Consider the following 24,010-nt stretch of genomic DNA (forward strand, 5'->3'; position numbering starts at 1 on the left):
ATCAGTGAAGGATGTCTAGAATTCATTGAAATGTTTTGCTGAGAACACACCCATGGTTTAGATCCTTAAAATGTGTTCCCTTCTTGTGACAGGTCATGTGGTGATCCTTTAGACGCTAAACTAAGCCACGCAAAGCTCCTTTAAAGTCATGTAATGGTCTCTCTTAACCCCAGCCTGTACCACAGGCACTGTAGTGATGCCATCGTGGATAGATGTAATCTGTATGTCCTTTAATGAATGCCTAACGAATACCAAAAGTTTCCACCGGATTCAGTTTTAGATTGGAAAATTGCAAAGGAAGTTATTCAAGCTTTTTAAAACAAGTATAACAGATGAAAAAATGAGGTTTGTCATAGTATGATACAAGAAGTTACCAACAATACAGTGATATTGCATGAAGCCAGGAGAAAAAAATTTGGACCGTTCTTATCACAGAAGAGTTGACTATGACTCTTCAGCTGGGCAAATTTAGAGATGGACGGTGGGGAACAGTATGACTTTGAAATTGTTGTCTAATGAGACATGGAATATTTGCTCAAGGTCTATTACTTAAAAAGTAGATTGTGCTGAATATGTCAAAAATGCTTGTAGAAAGCTGTGCTTAATCTAGCCAGGTTCCTGAAATCGTGTGTGTATAATTTCACGTTTTAAAAGTTCTCCCTCATTTTTCAGCTTAGAAATGACAATGTACGTCTTAAATAGTTTGACTTTTCCAGTGTTCTAAATGTGAATCTTGCAGTCATTTTGTGCTTTCTTTTCTTACATAGGTCTGCAGTAATGATAAGTATACACTCAAAAGTGAATGCATTGTTTAATTGATTGTAATATTTAAGTGATACAGCAATTCAGTGTGCAATTCATGCAAAAGAACTTTTCATTAACCCATTAAACAGAATGGCAGTCTTGCTGCTTCATAAAACATTTTTCAAGGGGAGACTGGTTTTAGTGTGTGACACTTTGTTTTGTTGGGTTTTTTCCCCCTCCATATTCCAGGCGTCTTCTGTACTGCTTTCATACTCAAAATTTCTTCTTTGTTTTTCGATTTTACTTGTTTCCAGTATTCTTTGGAATACTTTTAAATTCATTTTACTTAGCTTTCATGCTATTCAACTCCATCCTTTATTTTGTGTTTTATTCATCTCACACCGTATCAAGACTAATCAGTCTTGCTTTCTGGCTGTTACATAGAGATCATAATGTTACAGAACTCATCTTTGGAGAAATGTAAAACTGTGATCTGAATCTGCTACTGTTGGAACCTACTGTGTTAACGAAATGGTTTTATGTGTGACTTTTTCCCGTTTTAGTGGTTTTGAGTTTTTCCTAAACCTTTACAGAAAAAAAATTGGATTGCAGTGCCATAAATGTTAGCATATGCACTTAAGTTTATACACAGTTGCAGTCTCTTTGACTTCAAGATACTATTTTTCTTGTGCATGAATGTTTGCAGTGTTGGGGATTTGTGTTTGTGAGAATATTCATTATGGTAGAAAGAGGAAAAAAGAAAAACACTTCTGCCAATAAATATTTTAAAACTATGATATGTATTTCAGAAAAATATCTCCTTTCCCAAGTTTAATAGATGTGTTAATTTACTATTTATCTCGCCTAATGATCTTGTAATTTGGGAAATTAGTGGCTTTGTAGATGAAAAATGTATGAGTAAAAAAAATGCATTCATCTTAGGCATCATCTGTTCCATTGACAAAAGGCACAGATGTGAAATTTATCTCAGTAATTAGATTTATAATTATTGTATCATTCTTAGATTGATAAATTGTTGCTCTTTGTGGCATGTGATTTGGAACTACAGTTCGTGCAGCAGAGACAGGTTTAATCATTGAATGGTGATTCTAAGCTTGAAACTGTTTTTCACATTGTACTTTTGTATTTTTATATATCGTAAAAAGTGTATGGCAGAGCAACAAGTTGTAGTCAGGGAAGAACATTTTATGAATTACTCTACAGGGGAATCCTGGTCTTTGCACAGAACAGCAAATGTGCAAGCCTGAAAAGTATCCATGGTGCATTTTCTTTGGAGGCTGCTGTCTTTGCCATTATCCAGCATGATTGTAGACTTCCTGGACATGCCTACAAACCCAACAATAGCTCTGATTTTTAATAGGAGACAGGGAAGTAAAGGAGCTAAGCATCAGAATATCAAATGTTCATATACGGTATATGCTGTATTTCTAAGGCTAATGTCTTTTTTCCTCTCTTCTTGCCCACAGCTGTAGAACAAGCAACAGGAAGAGTCTGATGGGCAATGGCCAGTCTTCAGCTCTGCCTCGGCCCCATTCACCACTTTCAGCTCATGCAGGTGATTTTACACCTATGCTACTATTGCTGTTATTAAATACTTAAAATGTCTATGTGAGGAAAGCAAAACAGACAAATTCTCTGTTCCACTACTTTTCTTTCCACTGTTTTCAATAGCAAAAACTTCTGTACCTTTCCATCCAAATTTCTATTATGTTGAGATCCATAAATTCTATCGTATGGTGAGAAGCAATCCACAAGTACAAAAAATGGACTACGTAGCTATTTTTATTTCCCTATCTTGTATTCTGACATTCTGATGCAATTTCTTCCCCCGACCGCCACCGCACCACCCTTTCTGGGCCTAGTTGTGTAAAAAAGGTATAAAATAGCTTGCACGCATGGTGAAGGTAATGGAATTGGTAAGTAGGGTATTACACGTTATTCCTAGTGCTTTTCCTCCCTAGGATTTATGGTGTTAGGCATGTTGCTGGAAATTTCTGTGCTTCACTTTATGTGGCAATAAATTGATGATCATTTTGAGTTGCTTCTGAAGCACTTAAAGATTGAATGAAAGTCCATAAATAAATCTTTTATTGATAATGATTGTCTTCATTTTAAAAGGGAACATTTTTGACATATCAAAACACATTTCCTCAAAATTTTATTGTCTCTTTATATTTTGGGGGCATTGACTGTAACTACACAGCAAATTGAAAGCCCCACACCAGTCATTGTGTAGGAAATGACACTGAATGCTTTGAAGAACTGCTCTCAGATGGGTTCTAAAAGAGACAATGCAGTGTTTCAGTTGAATTTTGGAAGAGGATGATGAGTTTAGTAGGGCATCTCCAGTTTTGTTGTGGAAGGAACATTATTAGAAAAAATATGAAGGTGTTTTTTCCTCTCTGAGCAGCAGGCTATTGTAACCAGGAATTGAGACATGAGGATTTGTGAGTAGTTCAAGGCAGCAGAGTGTTTAAAACATACAAACAAAGGACAACATGGTGCAGACTATTTTAAAACTGAAAAATGAAATGTTGGAATGTTTGGGATTCCTCTCTGTGTCCCCCAAATGCAGAAATTGCCATTTGCAACAGAGGATCTTCAGTCACCGTAGAAAGAGGCTTTAGTTGTGCTGTGTTGACTTGATGAAAACAGTACCAGTGCTTGCTGCAAAAACTAGTGTATGTCCACTGCTATGAGTGACTATACCATCCATTTGGAAACTGGTGGCTTAGACCAATGATGCCTAACAGGCTTCAAAAATACGGAGTGACCAGCATGCATTACCTGCGACCTGATCACAGGTTGTGTATTCAGTAATGCCAAAGACAAATAATTCAGTAAATGCTACAGAGTTTCTGCCTGGCAGTGGACTCATGCTTTTGGCAAATTGCTTCTTTTTGAATTGATTTCTCAAACCGTGGAAGGGGAATAAAATTGCTGATGTCACAGCTGTTGAGAAGTTGCTCTGAAGGTAGAAAACTGATTCTGCCAGAATTAAGACAGGTTGAGTGTAAGCTGTTATTTTCCTTAAACTCAGCAGAATGTACTGTGTATTCAAAAACCTATTGTGGAAATTTGGCAACTTCTCCAGTTACCCAGGATGCAGTTGAGTCTCATAATGCTGGTATGTTCTCCCAAGGTATGTGCACTGAGCTCTTCAGCAAAAATCTCATATATGTGACGAAAATTTGCATGTGTATGGTTGGTTCTGTTATTACCTTGCCTCTATGTATAGTTAATTACAGTAATATTTGAACAACTATTGGCTCCTAGTGCAGCTGGCTAGTATGCCTAGATTAGTCCCCTGAAGGGGCAATTTGAAGTTAAAGTGTGCTCAGTCACTCTTGACAGGTTTTCTGCTTTGTCTAGTGATCAATTAGATACTACGTGGAATTGACTTTGTAGGCAAATTTTTAATTATTTTTTTTAATTTGTACTTTGAATCACTGTGAATGTCATCCTAATTAACACAAATAAAAAAAGATGCAAATTACATGGGTAAAAGCACAACAAAGACACATTTTGAGAAGTTTAGAATTTTCATCTACATATACAGTAGGATTTCAGCACATCACATGTTTAATGTACGTAAGTCCTTGGTAACCTTGGACTTAAGAGACATTGTGGATTTTTAATGAAGCTGCATTCTTGCGTTGTCAGAGCCACTAGGTCTTACTTGCACATCTTACCTGCACTGTCATCTGCACAATCAACTCACCTCCCAGCTCTCTGTGGCAGCCTGTACTGGAGGCCTGGTTTCTTGTGAAGTGCAGTAGAGAGCTGTGACAAGAGAACAGCATCTGTTCTACAGTAGTGCTGCGTTTATTCCTCTTTATTCCAAGTCAGAGGGCTGCTTGACTCCGCTGAGAAAACCTGGTATATCTCCTGTCCAACTAGATGATTTTAGGGTCTTTTTTGACAGTGCCTGGAAAGTAGCTGTGAATGGTGAGATTCTACTAGAAAAATTATCAAAATTACAACTGTTTATGTTGCAGCCCAGAACTTCTGCCAGGAGCATGCACTACAAGCTTTAAGTCTCATAGGGACTGGAGATGACCCGCTTTAACACCTTTGCATCTTTCTTACTAGTATTCGCTCTTGGAGGAGGAAACAATAAAAGTAGAAGAGGGAGAGGCAAACAAAATAGTTTCCAGCCCTAGAGGAGGGATGGAGCAAGCTAAATATGTAGCAAAGTATCAGTTCTTGCATTCATTGAAATTCGTTATTCATTAGGCTATCCTTGGCTGAGGCGTGATAGTAACATGCGTTTTTGGCAAATACGGCCTAGTAATACTGTGCAGAATGTGAAGAACATTGGAGAGATCCTGAAAACCTTTTGATGGGTAATTCTTCTCTCAGTCAGTTCTGTGTAGCGGTTCTTCCGACTGTAGGAGAAAGTGGTTGCAGCAAACACAGGCTGTCAGCTTTCCTAGCTTCTTCAGTCCTGTTTCATCTTCTCAGCATCTTTATACATGATTGAGAACTGTTCTCTTTACACCTTTCTTTGTTTCTGTGGTGTCTGCCTTCATTACCTTGCTTTCCCTTTTAGAAAAAGCTAAGATACTTTTAAACCTAAGCCTTCAAAAAAAATTGAAGTCACTAGTGAAGATACAGCCTCCGAGAGTTCCACCTCACTGTGCTCTAGTCCCTTCTTTTACCTTCCCTGTTCCTTGAGAACCTGTTGAAAACACAGAATTTGCTTCTGGTTCTAGCGTGAGGAGTAGCAGTGTTTTACAGGTCCTTTGCAGTACTGCAGTAGGAAGATGAGCTTTTTGAAGTGTGACATGTTCATCTGTCAGCCAGCTGCATCATGGCTCAAGTAGAAGTCTTGTCTGTGGTTCTTTTTGGAATATGATTGGAAACACAGGTTTGGGACTTAATTAATATGCTTGGACATAGTGATGTATACTTAACAGCATTTTAGGCCAGAAATTATGATCTTCAGTTGTTTCTGTCTGTATGCTACAAGATTACATTTTGCTGTTTTTTATGTGTTGGAAAGTTACCTGTACTTGGGCTTGATGTGTCAAGCTGGCATCGGATTGCCCTGCCGTGGACTATTTTCTGACACTGTTTTAAAACAATCACATTTGCTTCAAGGTGAGAGACTGGGAGGGATATTTCTGAGGCCACTTTCAAAGTCTGGGTATACTCTGATGTGACTTTGGTTTTGGAAAGGAAGGTGCCCAGAGTTTCTTGGTTGGGCACCTTCCTGATGCTGTGAAATGGGAAGATGAGGGACGTAACCTGCTGTAGTCTGAGTAGTTCAGATGGAAAGATGGACAGATTATGCATGACCCCGATTGCTCATGCCTTTTTAAAACCATGTTAGCTTCTGGTTTCATGCTCTCCCTGCTTTTCTGCCAGATCTGTTTCTCTCAGGGTACTGCATCCCACTGCTGTACTCCCTACAGCCATCTCAGCCTGCTGTTAACCCTTACTGAAAATTGTTCCGTTAGATGCTCTTATTTAAGTGGAATAGGTTCTTGGCTTCATGTTTGTACCATTAGAGTTGTTACTGCAGGTCCTTATCCCTTTATTATAAGCTGTTCAAGCTGAAGGGTGTCAAGGTTGTCAGACATTTCAAAATTCACCCAGAATCAATTTCTATTAATAATCTTGATAATGATAATCTTCAGTGTTATTCTGGACACTTCTTGTATAGTCCTAACAAGATTGTTGGCATTGCTTGGGAATTCAGTGCTTTTTGTTGAAAGAATTGTTGAAACAAAAAAGTTGTGAGGGAGGACACTCTTTGATCTACAACCAACCAATTCCTTTCTGTGTGAATTCATTGCTTGTTGGGAGAACAGGCAAAATACATACTTGGTTACCTTTGCTTGCATCTCATATCTGAGATGAGTTTAATTTGAACCACCTGTTCCCACCCCCACCCCCAAGACCTCACGTCTCTGAGGGCAAAGAATTGTACTATGCATTCTTTGTGTAAACTGAAGCAAGCTGTGTGAAGGCGTGTTATGAATCTCAAGGTGGAGCTTTCTAGTCAAAAGTGCACTGCATTAGCACTCTTGCCAATATCTGTGGCGTTGCTCAAGAATGTTTTCATCTTTGATATCTGCAGAGCAGTCATACAGAGGTCTGGCTGCACCTTCAGAAATGGTATGCCATTACTTCAAACATGAAGAGCTCGGGTTGCTACTAGGTGACCGTAACAGTCTGGACTGGAGTTAGCCAAAACACTGGATGGGAGCAGTATTGCTGTATTTTAGAAATAAGCTTCTTGAACATAATCATAATTCTTTGAGGTGCATTTTATACCCATGTTCTTCCTAGTAGTGCTGTTTTTCTCCTTGATGCAGACTCTGAACTGAAGGCACCAGCCGTTCTCTACTTCCGTGAACGGTATTTGAGGAGGACGAGTAGCCCAAGTTCAGGGTGATAATTGCCCCATATGACGAAGTCATACGGAGGTCTTGTGTAAATTTCTCACCCCCTCCCCGGTTTTTGTTGTTTGCTGTGGAGATAATAGAGGATTGTTCCTACACAGGAGTCTGTTGTTAATCTTTACAGATGCAAGCTGAATTGGACAAATGTTGAATACTTAAAAGTTTTTTCATTGTTCACCTTACCATCTCAGTCATTCTCAGATTGATGTGGTAGGATGGGAGGGAGAGGCTAGTGAGACAGCACCACACTGATGAAGTATGTTGTGCAGGGCACAAATAAAGCATGAGTAGCACCTGTCAAAGAAGGGGCAGGTTCGTTAGTAAGCGACAGTGACCATGAAGGCTTGTGGGCTATAGTGAAGAGTTACTGGAGCAGTAGGTAATCCAGCGCTTGGGAGCGCACAGAGAGGTGTAAGGTCCGAGACCTGAGGGTTAAAAAGGTGCTAGGAAAAAGACAATGTGTACAGCAGATATATAATATCTCTGTTATATACATTAATTACTAATACATGTAACGCCCTTTTCCTCTATGCAGGACGTGTACCTACCTGCAGAGATAATTTGTGTTGGTGGAAAGTCAGATTTTGGCTTGCAGCTGAAGTCTCCCACTATGCCTTATGCCTATGTGTAAAAATCACAGAAGATTTCAAGAGAGTCATACCATGTTTCACTATGTAAAAATCTTTTTCTTGTGAAAATTGAGAACAGTTTATACCAGGTCATTTCTTTGGGTTCAAAGCTTGGTCATTATTAGTAACTGTCTTCAGTGAGTTATTGGGACATCCTTTGTCTTTAATAACAAGGTTTGAAGCCACTAAATCTGCTGAAAGATCCTTTTAGTTTTTGCATGAACTGTGGGTACATTCAGAATTGTGGGAAGTGTTGCAGCATCTGCTTGGACAACATCTGGTGCCTTGGTCATTAATGGACTTTTCCAGCTGACTGCCTGCTGCTGTGTAAGCAGGTCATCTGCACCACCCAGCCTGTGAAGTGAATGATTATAATCTCAGCAAGTCATAGCATTCAGGTGTCCCCACCTCAGTAGTCACAGGAGCTTGTTCCTGTGGGTGATTACTAACCCCTTATGATTAATAGTCACATGTGGTGCTGTTTAATTGTGTCTGCTCTAGGAACAAGATTTAGCTGTTAAGAGCAATGCTGTAAATCTTACTTGCCTGTATTTTAATAAATTTTTCATGGGGTGCCACTAAGATGACAAGGACTGCAAGATAACTAGGAAATTGTTTAAAGAGGAGAAGACCGGGCTGTGCTAAAGTGAGAAATACTATACAGTAGGAGCAGAGGTTATCAGTAGAGTCCACTGGGGTTTTTGGTTTTGTGGCCAGACCTTTTTAATCTTCTCATAAGTGGCATTGGCATAAAATTATTGTAGCTGATGTAAATTTGGAAGACATCTAGTGTAAAATGGCATTGAGAAGCTGTGTTGAAGTGACTGATCTTGAGCACTAGAATTAAAAAGTATGAAATTACATAGCAACATGCAGCATTCTGTACTGGACAACCAGTAACAGAAATGTCTACTGTAATCTGTGGACTCATCTGTTATCAGGAATTTAGGGAAGGAAGTGATTGCATTTTCTGGATCGCATGATGTTTGCAAGGACCAATCTAGTGTTTCTTTGAAAGTCAGATCTCGGAAGATGTATAAAGGAAGTAATTTTCAGTTGAATTTGGGAAGATTTAGTGCCACTGAATGGTATCCTGGTTAGATTTCTGGAATACTGCATGCCTTTATGGTCATACATGTTCAGAGGGGATCACATGGGGAGAAAAGCTGGTAGGACAGAATGTGAGAGCTTTTTGTGTAAGACTGAAAGACTATTACTTCCTTGCCTTTAGCAGCAGGAAGATTGTGGAAAGCCTGTATTGTCATCTAAATCAGAGGAGGGGGGGGGTCACAGAATGGGAAGAGAAATACATGCTGGACATAAATAACAGAACAGGAGACTTCCTGAAGAATTGTCCACTAAGTGTGACAGGGAAGAACATGACCCTTCCTGTTGGTTTCAATAAATTTAGGAATAGGATTACATGATGTGGTTCCCTGAAGCAGAATTTAGGGCCAAGGAGATCTCACTTCCACGTTGTAATCCTTTTCCTAGGATTTTTTAGGTCTGCCCTAGACCTTTCTAGGCAGACACTTAGAATGCTGACTGCTAATGTTTTGTTCTCACTACATTAAGACTTACTGCTTACATCAGATAATTTCATTTGATAGATGTACTTTAGATAGCTACACTGAAGTGCAGTGATGAACAAAGCTGTTTGCACCATATATTTTAGTTGTGTTAGGCTTTGAATTGCACTGGAGGCATTCATGTGTGTGCATCAAATCTGGAGTTAGTTTCCCTGGATTTTTAGCTTTAATCTTGTGAGTTTTGTCTGAGGTAGGTGATAATGAGTGCTAGTTTACTACAATGCATTTGAAGCGAAGAAGAATCTGTTGTACACAGCTTCTGTGCTGTTCTGCTTTAGCTGCAGCCTGTGTTGACTGGACTTTGGGGAAAGGTGGACTAGGTTTGTAAAGGAATAAAGCCTTAGTGTGTTTCCATGGTGAAGTGTGGGAATGCTGAAAGCTAAAGACTAAAGCTGCTTTCTGAATATAATTTTTTAAAAAGAAAATATATTTACAGAAAGGAAAATAATACAGTTATTTCAATTATTCTGACTGTTGTCACATGGAGAATGGTAGAATTGTTTTTGCTAAAACTTTTTATTTAGTCTTGCTTTGGGGTAAAGTAAAACTGTTAACAAAGCGTCTTCCAGTAGTTTGGGGACAGGACAGGAAAGTGTAAATGGTAAGATACGTGCAGATACAACTGACATTTAAATTAAATCCCATTAAAACAGCACTGCCAGTATTTTAAGTAGTGGTCAGAACATGCAAAGATCCTGGCAAACAAGTTTAAGGGGTGTGCAGACCTTCCTTGCTCTTACTGGGAAAGGTCATTTACTGGTGTGAAGCATAATTAGTCCAGGTGTTGAAATAGCTTGAGCTCCTCACCTGAACAAGTATTCAAAATTATTCTGCTGCCCAGCTGTGTGTTCTGCTGAGTGGCACCATTTGTTGTGGTATGAAAATCAGACCTGCAACTGTTGGATGATTTCTTTTGTATTGTTCACTTTGCAGTTGTGTGTTCACCACCAAGTAAACTGACATAGAGGAATGTATGACCCATTGTTATATTGTATTATTGTGGTGCTGGTGTACTGTGTACAGTGATTATTTTTAAAGTGACGACATCAAGACTTCAAGCTGGATTTGTCTTTGATCCATCAGGAATTTGGGGTAACAGTTATCATTAATCTGTTATTCCCTCAGTACTAACACAAAGACCTTGCATCTGAAACTTTTTATTTTGTAAGTAGACAGCTATTAAAAACACATTACTAATATACAGTGACTGTAACATATGCTTATTAAAAGATTTAAAACTTCTTCCCTCTGTGGCAAAGACACAGGACTTCTTGAAGCTACTTACAAAGCAATTACAACTTAATTAGTCTCAATATAGTTTTCTCAACAATAGCTGCTTGCAAAATGAGCTACCCTTGTGTTGTCATCAGGTATTGTTTCGGTATGTTGATTGCCTACTCATTGTGTGATGCTGGAGTTAATTCCTTACCTAATGCCTGACCACCAGTCAGGTTTACTTTACCAGGTCAGAAACATAGACAGTAATCCCAGCAACATAGAGATACCCTAGGACTAAAGCATACAACAGCCAGCAGGATCCTGAAGAACAGCGGGATTTGTCTAATAAGGAAGTACTGCACATATGGACAGAGAATTAACTGGCACTGGTGTTTCTTTGACAGTCTCCCAGGTATTGGCTTACAGATGGGTGGATGAATGCCATGATGATGAAGGTCACGTATAGGACTCTGCTTCTAACCTGTCTTGCTGTTCTGGAACACCACACCTTAAACTCATAGTAGCACTAGCTGTTTCTCCAGTCATTTAGGGTTTAGATTTTCATCCTCTGTTTCCAGGCTTGTCTGAGTTGTTAGACTTCTAGATAAACTCACAGTATTTAGTATCCAGGTATATGACTTTACCAGTTTCGTTATTTTAAAAGCTTGTTTGCTGTTGGAAGTAGTGCTTTCAAATTGATTTTCCTGATAACAGGATATGATGCTCTTCCTAAGAGTTGTAATTCAAGTTTTGTCTGTAAGGGAGTGATCTTTGTTGATTTTAGTGAGGTAGTTTGCAGCATTGTGTCCCCTCAAATCCAATGCAACAGCTATAAAATTACTGCATTCTTCCACTATGTTTTTTGCTTCTACATGAAGATTGCATATATGTTCTGAGTAACTGATGGACAGTTAGGCAAGTCCCTGATGCATGTTAAATACATATATAACTTTAAAATAGCTATCAGAGGAAAGGATTTTGTTTACAAACTCCCATGTGCTGGTTTGTCAAATTACTTCCTGTCAAAAGCTATTTACACCTCACTGCATGAAGCCTAATTGTCTGCTTTTCTGCCAGAGTTTGAGGTAGCTTCTTTGTCTTTTTTTCCTCTTACTTAAGTCCATGACACGCTCCAAATTACGGCTAGTTTATTCTAGAGCAGTAGCTAAAGTTTGTGACTATGTTTTGTCTGCACAGTGCTGAAATACATACTTAGCTTATCTTTATTAAATAAGCTCTGATAGCAGCAAAAAGAAATCTAGTTAGTTGTTAAATTATAACAAACCATTGTTCTCAGTAATTTGTTGTTTGCAGTTCATGCAGGACAAGAATAAACTGTTGGTCCCCAAATAAAGATTGAAATCTGTGCCACACATGTGGCTTCAGATTCCCTCTGCTTCCCCCCCTCTTCAGGGAACAAAAGTCCTTAAAAGTCCTTGCTACTTTGAAATTATTGAGGCCCTCAGAAATGTCTGAAGGGTAATGAAGCAACTTGGGTCTTGAGGGGAAGGAGGGAATGTTGGAAGGACATAATTCAGCTGTGATAGATAAACAGGAAAAAAAAAAAAATTAGAGGTACTGGCCAGCAAGAGTGGAATCCTTGTCTCTTGGGGCCATGGGAAGAGCAGCTGTGGAGATGTGATTTAAGCACAGCTCAAAAACCATCTTGCTTCAGCTTCTAGCCAAAAAAGGGGGGTGGAGGTGTGTGTTCTCCACATTTTCTGTCTAATGGCTCCATGATTACGCTTCTGGTATAGAATTAATGGGTTTTGTTAAGGACATCACTGTGATGAATGCAAAGTTTATTCAAAAATTTGAGTAGAAATCAAGGCCACTTGAAATCCTTTTAAAGACTATTGTATTGGCTTTTTCACATATAGGTAGTAATTTTCTCATCAAAAAATAAATGTTTATTCTAACTGGGTACACAGGAGCTTGGTTTTTTAAGTCTGACACATAATGTTGCAGTCTCATTTATGTCCAAAAATAAAATGTTACAACAAATATGTTACCTTTCTTCAAAGTATTGTTCTTGCAATCTGTTCCCTATTTAAGGAAAGATCAACTTTTAGATGTATGCCAGTGCTACTTCAAATTGAATCGTTTTAGCTTTTGGTGTGGTTTGGGGATTTTTGCTTGTTTGGTTTTTTTCAGAGGTCACCTGTTTCTTCTTCAGATACTGTGTCTCCTATAGTTTTTGGTGCTATGGGGCAGAGGTGGCAGCACCTGCTGAGAGCTGCTGCTGCCTTTCTGCACTCATGCTGGTCAGCAGGAGGTTGGGGAGCTTTAATATGAAAAAGTGACAGACCCTAAAGTTACAGCCTGTTCAAAATGCGCAGTTGCTGCTTCTCATTGCAGAGGGTGGTTGCCTTTCCATGCCTTGGTCTAACACAACTATGTGAAAAAGTTTTCATTCAATGTGGTTGGTTGGCTCATTTGTTCTAGAGTTAGAGTAACAAAAAATCACAATAAAGCTCCAGTGGAAATGCTGTAGAAACTTTGTGTAAGAGCTAAATAATTATATTTCTAGCTTTCAAATGTTTTGTGTGATTTTTTAAGAAAAATCTTTCTGACATTAAAAATGTTTCTTTCAAACTAACATACCGGGTTTTTTTTTAAACTTTAAATCTCAAAGGGCTGAATAGAGGGTTTTTTTCTGAGTTATAAAGTCCAGTAACTAAACGAAATATAAATTAAATGTGAGTTGAAATAAGCTTCTATTTCAGAGTTTATTTTCTCAGACTGAGAGAGAAGAAATTCTGGAGTTAGTTTCTAACCTGCCTCGGAATGCTTGGATTAGTATATCTGAATGTTATTTAGTGGTTTCTTTGGGTTTTTTTTCCCCACCTCTAATAATAATTTTTCTATGTATCCCCCAAACAGGAAACAGTCCTCAAGACAGCCCTAGGAATTTCTCTCCCAGTGCCTCAGCTCACTTTTCTTTTGCAAGAAGGTAAGAGATTGTTCGTAGCATGCAGCATGCATTTTGCATGGAGGAAATGTTTTTGGACCCATATATTAATAAGGTGATTGCAAATACATCTGTCAAGTCTGTCACTTAGAATGACAAGTTTTATCTTAGTTATGTAAACTCTCCTAAACCTCAGTTGCAACAAAGGTGAACTGGATGATTGACACAATGCATTCATAAATTTTTAAATTCAAAAAAATTATTAAAAATATTTTTTAATGACTTAATTGTAGTGGATCCAATTCAGACACTATCTTCTTATCTATTGAGATATGGGGAAACTTTAAGCTACGTCTAGGGTTCTTTGTATTTTTTTTCTTAACGATGGAAGAAGTGCGTTGCTTAGAAGAGCACTATTAGAGAGGTCTTGAGTTCAGGGCCTGATTTTACTGGCAACTGCAATACCATTGCAATAGCTTTAATACCTGACCTTGTCATGTTGTACGACCTGTACCACTGAAACAGCCAGCTCTGTCATAGGAGTGTTGTGTTAGTTAATGCTAGTAGAATTTTTGAAGATCTAAAGTGAATTTGAAGTGATTTATGAAGTAAATTATTATTAAATGAACCATAGCCAAAGTTGATAGCATGTCATCGAGACTGCCTGTTTGTGCCAGCGTGCACTTAACACCTTGTCAGCCTACCTCGTATAATATGTTCATTAACTCTAAGCCTGGGAGGGTAGGCAGAGTTTGTATGTTGACCCAAGAGTATCTACACAAAAAATGAAATTGAAATGCTGTGGCTTTCTTTGTCATCAAGTAGTGCCAGGCATTTAACTCTTGTACTTGCCACTGTAGTTTTACTTCCTTTATTTTGGCAGTTCAATAAAGTAGCACACACAAGCTCTCAGAAGTAAGTGCAAAGAAATGGCTTAACTCTTATTAAAAGCTGCAAAGGGGAGAAGACTTCACTTGTGTATTTCTTATATCTGAATCTTAATTCATCTGTGACAGTAGATCTTGACAGTCTAATAGCATATGCTCTCGCTTTTTTAACCAACATCTTAAGAAATTTCAGTATTTCTTTTGAATCTACTTCCTCTTGATAGCATCTTTAAAAAAAGGAAAGCTATCTCTTCATAGATTACGTTTGTTTGTGAGCATATTTGTAGAAAGATTCATTAAATCCAGAAATAGCTTGTAATGGAAAAAGCAGCTGTGAAAGACCAAGCATTGCTTAGAAATACAGCGGGCAGGAAGTAGTTTTATTTTCCCACCCATAATCAACAGAAAGTTTAAATCATTATGTTTTTGCAAACCTTAAAATTCAGGAGGAAAAAATGAATTAGTTTACCAGTGCTTCCTTTCAATTGTGGCCATTTTTAGAGCCCTGTAATGGACTTGTAAATAAATTCTTTAATTAAAAGAACGCTAGAACAAGAAGTTTCTGTGATTTCAAAATACTTTACCACTTCCGTGGGATTCAGGAAACTTTTAGAGAGTTTTTTATGGAAACTGATTTTGGTTTATGTTTGTAGTGAAAAAGAGTGGTGATGTAAAATTTTCTTGTGCATTTGGTATGTGTGTTGTGGTTGTCTTCATATAATCTGTGATAGGATGCATTTTGGTAGTAAAATCGCCTGTGGTTAATGAGAGCCATTCTCAGACTTCTGAACTTCATGTGTTTTCTGTTGTTTTGTAAATTTAATGGCCATACAAAGGAAGGGAAGGACAAGGCAGGAAGGTTGAAGGAGTAGAGGTGAGGTGGTATAGGTGTACATGTATTCATTTTCCACCCACTGCCCCCAAGTCAGTGGGGATACCAAAAAGCTTGGGAGACGTGAGGAAGGGAGGGAAGGGCAAAGGAAATGGTTTGGAAGCCTCCCGTGGGAAAGGAGGGCTTCCCAGCATAGCTGGTTCTCATCAGCTGGTAGCCACACCATGCAGCAGCAGGAGGAAGGTGGCCCTCTGCCGTACTGCCAAGCCAGCGTGCCAGGCTGGAGACAGCCTTCCCCAGGCCCCTTGGCAACAAGTAGGAGAGTCGCCTTCCTCTGCCTGCATCTGGTGGGATGATTGGTGCCTGTGCCTCTGGTAGCCACTGCTTGGGCCTCTTCTGCTGGTACATACAAGTCCAGGATCTGGAAGCCCATAGGTAGGTGACAGATCCTGCTTTCCAGAGCTGCTGGGAAGCGGGTAGGACCACATGGTAGGCAGGGACAAGTGGTGTATGAGAGCCCATGGGGAAAAGCTGCAGCAGCTTGCTACCTTTTTTTTTTTTTTTCCTTCTTCCCTTATGAATGCCTCCTGTTCTCCCACCTTTTCTTCCCAGGTAACTTCCCATGGTTCCCATCCCCACACTTGATGGCCCTTCTGCATGACAATTGCTGTGTGATGTAAGAACCCTGCTCAATATGAGTTATGCAGTAGAGAAGTATTTTGTGTCTTAACAGCTGCAGAATATACAGGTTTTGCCCATATTTAAATACCTTCCAAGTTCTTGTTCTTTCAGCTGTGAACATACTTGGCTTGCACAGCTGAACCAAAATAAAAACTCCTTTTGGAATTGTTCATTCATCTGGAGGTAGCTCATGCATACCTAGGGGAAGGGAAGAGAATTAATGAAATAAAAAAACAAAGTGTGAAGAAGGAGGAAGTTTTTTGTAGAGATCGGTCTGATACAGTCAGCAGTCCCTCTAGCCCACGTTTTCTTTATACTTTAATGCTAATTAGGTACTGCAGTTTCTTTTCTATCACTGTATGTATTCAAGGTCCCAAAGACCTGGGTTTTAGCTTGTGGATGGGTAAATGGGTGTGGAAAATAAGGTGTTGGAATGGAGAGAAGCAAGGGGGTTTTTTTAGACAGTTAGTTTGAAAGGAAGAGAAGCGCATCAAGAGGTTTAAGGTTGCTAATTTGGCATTTCAGTTGTCCTTTGTGTCTTTTGTGGACTTGAGAAATAGTCTTTGTAAACTGGCTATAAAACAGAGCTTCAACTCTCCTTTTCCCTTTCCCCTGCTTTCATACTGTTTGTTAATAAAAACCTGTTCTGTTTTGTAATTTATTTATTTATTTTGGGGTTTTTAACATATTTGATACAATTGTATTCCAGTCATGGGCACCGAAATGACAGGTAAATGTTACCCCCTCAAAAATCCAAACACGGCTCCCATAGTTGTTTTTTGGTTTGTCACTTTGTACGTTCCAGTTCCATGTTGTCTGTGTGTAGCTTACCTCAAGCCATGAAGAGCAGAGATTGGTTTTGGTTATGATTTTTTTTATTATTCTGAATGAGCATGAATTTTGCTGCAAATTTTTTTTCCTCCTATTTACATATCTAACATTTAACAAGTTTGTTTTTACCTAATCATTCTTGCTGTTATTTTACATTGGCTAGTTTGCTGGTATCTTCTACTGATGTCACTTAAAGTGCTCCTACCCTTGTGTTTCAAGCAGACTGTTGTGGTTATTCTGTGGTTCAGAGCATTGTGGTTTGCATTTGTTTGCAAGTTTTTGATTTTGCTTCTCATGAATTTTCATCTGATGGGCCTGAGAGTTGTGAAGAGTCCCTGTGGTCTGTTTATAGTGTGTTAGTATTCTAGTGTGTATTAGTGAGACACCAGTTCTGTGGAGCTGTTCATTCACTTTCTGGTTGTTTAATTTCATAGATTCTTAACTAGAAAAGCACACTAGAAAAAAATATCTGTAAGCCTAAGTCGTCCTCGGTGAATGCTGTTTATTGTGGTCCCCTGTGAAAGTTTACTCTTTACTAAAAACTCTGTTTGTATCATGCTTTTGGAATGCAGTTTTATGCAGTAATACTTTCACAAATGTTTCTGTATTAGGATACTGCAGTGTTCGTTTGACTAACCTTGGTTTCACAACAGGACTGATGGTCGCCGCTGGTCTTTGGCTTCTCTCCCTTCTTCTGGCTATGGTACAAATACACCCAGCTCAACTGTTTCTGTAAGTATCCACTTTGCTGTGCTGCCCTATCTTCTCAAATTTAGCCTTCTTCTCTCAGGAGAAGGCAATGAATGTTGCTTTTGTTACTGTTGATAAATTTTGAAATAATATGGGATATTAATCAGCTTTACCTCAGTGAAATAGAAGAAAACTAGGCAATATGCGCTTCGCTTATTGGTATTTCCTGGCAGTAAGTAGTATTTAACTGCCATCTTTTGATCTGTGGGGCAGTAGAAGGGGATACATACTGCCTTATTGTAACTATATGGTAGTTAGGTATAGAGTCTTAGGTGCTGCCTTGATAGTTAAAGAGAAGGCACTCCATGACATAATTCATCCATCCTAGGTTAGACAGCTGTCTTAAGGTGGGATGAATCACGTATTTGTCTGGTCTTTTTTCTTTAGCAGTAGTGAGGTGTTAGTGCATGATAATAGGTCAGATATTTAGTGTTTTAGATGGCCATAATTAGAATAGAAGAATCCTTTGGGATACGTAATAGGATAAATATAAGTTGTTTGGTAGTTTTTGCCTGTTAGAGCAATCCTTCTGATGTGATCTTATATCAGTCCCCCTGCCATGAATGTACCATCTGACTCGTGATGTGAATCATGGCAGTGCTTTGGGTTCTGCTTCAATTCTTGGGAGCTAAACAGTGGGAGAAGTGTGAATCTGTACTTTTGCACTTCTTGCACACCTCTGTACTGGAGAAGAAGTACTTGGTCGTGTTACAGCCTGGAACTAAGCTGTCTGTTGTGATAGTCACATCTGAGAGACTGAGGAGAGAGATGGAACTGTGGAGGAAGTCTGCTTTGGAAAGAGCAAATAGTTGGCATTTTGACAGTTGCATTACATGTTCTGCAGTAAAGGGCTTGGTCCTTGTAGATCCAACTATGGTGCTTCAAAAATTGTTATTTCTTTTTAGCCTTGTTTTTTACCTTTTATCAATGATACATATTACTGGACACCTGATATTTTGATGTTTAAAAAATGTTTCTTTTACAATTTAAGTAAGCTTTCTCTTCCCCTTGGTGTGTTCTGTTTCTTTTGTGAAGTAATTAAGTTCCTGATGGAACTGATGACACACTTATGAAACATGACGGTTTTATGTTAGGATCAATTCTTATTTTATTTTTGCCCAAAAGGCTTCTGGAAGGTCAAGTCAATTTTTTCTGACTTTGAACCACATTGAGGGATTTCATGTATCTTAAGAACTGTTCTTCAGCAGCACTGATTTTCAACCTCTGCTTTCCTTCCTGTGCAGATCTTACTTTTGCCAAGCAAACTGCTTGGTTTCACATTAATTGCCTACCAATTTCCATAGCGCATGTTGGTATACCTCTCATTGGAACTAAATCAAATATGCTGTGCTCTTCACTTAAGATGTATTGATGTAAAGAGGTTACGGTAGATAATAATTGCTATAGCAACCCTGTAATTGTTATAAGAAACAGGCTTGTGCTAGAAAGGAAATGAAAAGCTGTGTCAAAAACATCAAAATACAGTTTTAATTTTCAGTCCACAATTTTTCTTTGACATTTTAAATTTTAAAATGGTAATTCTAGTTCATATACTTCTTTCCTGCTTAAGTTTTCTAACTACTGTATGCATCCTGAAATGTGGAGCAGTTTTACATAATTTGTGCATTTCTTGGGGGCGGGGAACAGCAAAAAACCCTGCTGTCATTTATGGACTTGGATATCTTCTGTAATAGACTGTTGAATTCTCCCTTGATATTTTATTTTTTGATTAGACGACATCTTATAAATACTGAAATAGATGTCTTCCACAGCATTGAACAAATGGTTTCTGATTTGTGGAAAGAAACCTGGTTTTCCAATAAGTAAGTCTGAATTTTGTTGAAGATATCAGCAGTACAGAATTCATGCCATACACTTCTTACGGTTAGTTTTCATCACACACACACCACCACCCACCCAAGAATCCTTTACTGCTGCTGAGCCCTGCAAAATCACTGGGACAACCTCTGAATTTCAAATCTAGCCACTGTTTCTTAGCTTCTAAGTGGAGGTGCTTTTCACTTTCTTTTTTTTACCCATTGGATGATATACCTGAGTCTGAAAATAAAAGCTGGAAGTGTGCCTATCTAATTAGTTTCAGGTACTTTTTCAGAATCTGAAACGGGTAGCACTGTGCAACTTCCTCCTCCACATTCTTACAAATTCTTAGAGGCAGTGAGAGACCAATTCACGCATAATAGTCTTAAATGTACCTCTAGAACACTCCCCTTTTCGTGCTGGATAGTAAGGTTCACATTAATCCAGAGATGTATCAACTAGAGACCAGAAACATGTTATGCAATACAGTAGAGCACAGCTTTGATCTTTACAAGCAACTGAAAGTTGGAGCAGGAACAGAAGGGTCTGTGATAATCATGATTATGCTCAGGTGAGTGTAGTTTGCCATTTCTTATTAGCCTGTTTTTTCTTTTTTATTCTTTTTTTTTGTACTGAAAGTGCAGAGATCGATGGAATTAGCAATTTTGTGGAAGCTCATGCATTTGGAAGTGGCATGCATACCACATATATCAGTTCTCACAACAAAGTTGAAAGTAAATGAAATTATCTCCTACTAAGATCAATTGATAGAGAAGAAACTCTTGTTGTATAATATTCTAGCAAAGCTGGATCAGATCTTGCCAGTTATGAGGTGCAGTTGAGGTGATTGTGTGTCTTCTAGGAGAGCAAACCTATAAAAATGATAAACTGAGCAAATACTCAGTTGGATAGTTTTGCCAGTAGATTATATTCTTGGAAGCTTATTTGGGTGGGGAAATAGGGTAAGGAGATGAGGAAAGAGACTTTGGGGTTAGGTTGGCTGGTAGTGGCTGCATATTTGCCATTCTGTGTCAGAAGAACAGTTTGTGTTGCCATGATGCACTGTGGTTGTGCATATAAAAAATTTGTTAAAGCTGATGTGACTTCTGGAGCAGCTATTCTAGAATACTAGGAGAGCTAATTTTTTTTAAGGTTTTTGCTGTGATAATTTGGATTTGTACAGAGATCAGAATTCAGACCTCCAAGAAAACGCACTCTGTGCCTGTGATGGTCCAAATACAACTGAGAATTCTCACTTTAATCCCATTGGATCTATACTCTGTGACATCTTATGTGAGGAAGAGTGTGGTACACGTTATTTTCTTCCTCATCTTCCCAGCCTATCCCAAAGATGAGGAATTAGAGTTGATTTTATAGACAGCCATGCTTGATCACTTGTATTGGGACATTTCCCTGCGCTAGAGTATCTTTTATCTTATGGAGCATAGCTGTAGGAAATATGCCACGAGGTTGACTGCAACTAGCTGCCATAGTGTGAGATAAGAAAGAACGTAACCAATTCTGTATGCTGAATTATACATTGTAATGTGCTACGGCTGAATTTCATAAATTAGTTACTGTGACTCAACAAGTTACTACCGATCATGTGAATTGTGGTAAATTCTTGGTGTGCATGCTTCTTAGCCTGCAGCAAAGTAAGGCAATGCAGTTTTGCTGGCTAACTTCTGATGTGATGTACCCTTTCCACATAGACCAGTCCTGTGCAAGTTAATGTTTCCCAGCGGTGGGTTTTCTTCTTTTTTTGCTTTAGAGAGATGACTTCATTAGATCTACTGTGATCAGTGATCTTTTGTTGAGGAAATTAGGGTATATTCAGCCTTTACCACGCAACTTGCTAGGAAATTACGAAGATTGTATAGTATCTGTGCTTACCAGCCTGAATACTACCTGCAGATCCTAGCAGTGTAGGGCAATGTTTGTTCTGTACAAAAATGTATTGATTTCCAAACATTTTGTGTGGCTCAGGCAGCTAGAGGCACTGCATAAAAGACAGTAAAATATGATAGTGTGATCATCTGCACTCTTTATGTAGTGTGGTTTTTTACATGCAATTTTGCAAGGCTAGTTACTGTAGTAGCACTTCCAGTTTCATACCTGTCTGTATCTCCCAGTTTTATACTATATGAGTGGTTTGAGTGTAATCTTTTTCACTTTTGTCAACCACAGTACCTATCTGGATAAATGTATACTTCCACTTAATTTTGAATGTACAGAATTTTATAAGAAAATAGCATATGAATTTTTTTCAGAAATAATTCAGATTATATTTTATTTTTACAAAGCATCAAAAATGTCTTAAAAATGGACAATTAAGTACCTTCATTATGTAGATTTACAGTTTGTGTCGTGGCAATGAGTTACATCTGGTTATTGTAGTTACACTCTCCTCAGTTTCAGCAGACCCTGTTTTAACTATTCTTGCATATTGATGTGTGTTACTGACAATAGATGTAATCTTTGTCTTAGAAGAAATTTGAACTTTCAAAATGCAGCAGCTCTTTCTTCCGGGACTGAAGTAGGGGGGTTTTATACTTTATGTTTAGCTCATTGAGTTGAGACTTAATTATTTATTTTCTTCTTTCAGTTGCTAGTCAGGCATGGGAAACAGCAACTACAATTTTTAAATTAAATGGCTTTATTCATGAGCACTGAATATAGTTTTGAAAATGTTTCTTTGCTGATAGAAGCTTGTGTTCTGTTCTGGTCTTGTAGTCATCTTGCTCATCCCAAGAGAAGCTACACCAGTTACCGTACCAGCCAACACCTGATGAACTACATTTTTTGTCCAAACATTTCTGTACCACTGAAAGCATTGCCAGTGATAACAGGTGCAGGACGACTGCAATGCGCCCTCGGTCCCGAAGTCTCAGGTGAGTTTGTCTGTCTTGAGATGGGTGTTGGATCTAAATTCACATATTCCAGAGCATCGTGGTTTTGTACATTGGAGGCATTCACTGAAGCATAATAGAATATGTGTGTCTGAGGATGAATTACAAATAGTCCTTTTAAACTCTTGCTCCTGATTTTGATGATGGCTTACTGCAGTAGCTAATATTATAAGCTAGGCCTTAGCGAAGGCAGCTAACCCGCATGAACTGTGTTGATGAGCTAGTCGTTATTGATCTGACTGTAGCTCAGGTTCTCTTCCAGAGTTCAGACTTTTCATGGAATAAAGTCTTTGTTTGCAAAACTAATTCAAAATATATTTATATTTTTTATAAATATCCTATTCCTATATCCTAGGACTATCTGGAAAGACATATGACAAAGAACAAATAGGCAGGCAGGGGATTATGCAGTCATCTATTTTCTTTAACCAAGATTAACTTAATTTTTTTTGTTTCCTAAAGACTAGGCCTCTGCATTTCATTTGTAGTGGCTGTTTGTGTAAGAAGTGATTTATTCAAGATCAGTTCTAAGCTGTCAGAACAGCTCAGGTTTGGAAAATGCAGATGAATTTTATAGGTTTCAGGAACCAGAAAGGGAAAAAAAAGGAAGTATTATATACTAATTGTTGAATTGAACCTTTCAAAAGTGTAAAAATCATTTCACAGGCATACAAATCTTAAGGACTGAGTTTTTAGTGCAGTATATTTTTAACTTTGCTTTTTGATTATTAGTATCTGTGTGGACTATTGTGACAAATGTAATTGCTATCTGTATGAAACTGCACAGAATTACTTTGGGAAAACTGCTGATTCATTTTCATTTTTTCAACTTCCATTATCCTTTTAAACTTAAAAAATGAAAATGTTCCATTTGAACTCGTAGAATGTGTACAAATGTTCCAGGGAAAAAAAAACAAGAGCCAAGCATTTTCGGAAAGGGGATTATGCTGCAGAGGTGTGTTGTGATGAAAATTATGTACCTACCCTGTCCTCAGTGGATTTGCCTGTGAATTGTCCATAGTAGTTAAAGGAGCCACTACTGTGATTTCTTGGGGCAGATTTTAGTGTTCATTTTTGCCCTTTCAGAAAGCAAAAAGCCAGTTCTGCTCATGCAAGAACCGCCTATGTACATGCTATGATGAGGACACTCCTAGAAACATGGCATCTCCTTTGTTGTGTCTTTTTCTTACTCCACATCGGTTAGACCAGACTGAATGGGCCGGTGTTACCAATACAGGAAAATCAGATGGAGATTTTTCAGAGGAACTTGTAACAGACAATGAGGCTCATGATAGCAAAAAGCAGTTTTGTACGTTATGGAGGCCGTGGGTACCATTTTATGGACTGTTTCTGCAAATGTCGTGGTTTTCTTACAGGCACAGTGCCCCAGCATTGGTGCAACTCATGTAGTGTATGGCAGTATTTGTGGCAAGTTGCTGTCTTTACCTGCTGGTCAGATTGAAAATAAATCGTTTTGATATTTTTTTTAATGATCTGTTTTAAAAAAACAAACAAAAAAAACCAACTAGCAAAAAACCCAAAACCATCAAAACACACTCTTCTTCTCAACTTTCTCACTTGCACCTAATGGAGTTCCGTGGTCAGGCCTTGCTATTTTGGTTGTATGTAACCTAGAAAGGGGCAGGTATAGCCATAATTAATAGCTAAATATACCTCTGTTGCCCTTCTGAGGAAAAAGTGATGCTCACAAGTGTTGCAAAACTGCTTGTATCCTGAAGTGCAGTTACAAACTAAGAAGATAATATAGCTGTTAGATGTA

General features: G+C 38.4%; 1 protein-coding gene across 5 annotated transcripts in view; it reads left to right on the forward strand.

Annotated features, from left to right (window-relative positions):
* The window catches only part of MAST4 (microtubule associated serine/threonine kinase family member 4), a 274,356-nt gene that overhangs the window by 199,449 nt on the left and 50,897 nt on the right, over positions 1 to 24,010 (forward strand). For all 5 annotated transcript variants that reach the window (XM_055699400.1, XM_055699403.1, XM_055699402.1 and 2 more), the window contains 4 exons: positions 2,232 to 2,320; positions 13,495 to 13,564; positions 17,407 to 17,485; positions 22,055 to 22,212. In XM_055699400.1, coding sequence (XP_055555375.1) covers positions 2,232 to 2,320; positions 13,495 to 13,564; positions 17,407 to 17,485; positions 22,055 to 22,212 — 396 coding nt within the window. The remainder of the gene's footprint in view (positions 1 to 2,231; positions 2,321 to 13,494; positions 13,565 to 17,406; positions 17,486 to 22,054; positions 22,213 to 24,010) is intronic.

Source organism: Falco cherrug, chromosome Z (assembly GCF_023634085.1).
Source record: "Falco cherrug isolate bFalChe1 chromosome Z, bFalChe1.pri, whole genome shotgun sequence".
NCBI classification, from domain to species: domain Eukaryota; kingdom Metazoa; phylum Chordata; class Aves; order Falconiformes; family Falconidae; genus Falco; species Falco cherrug.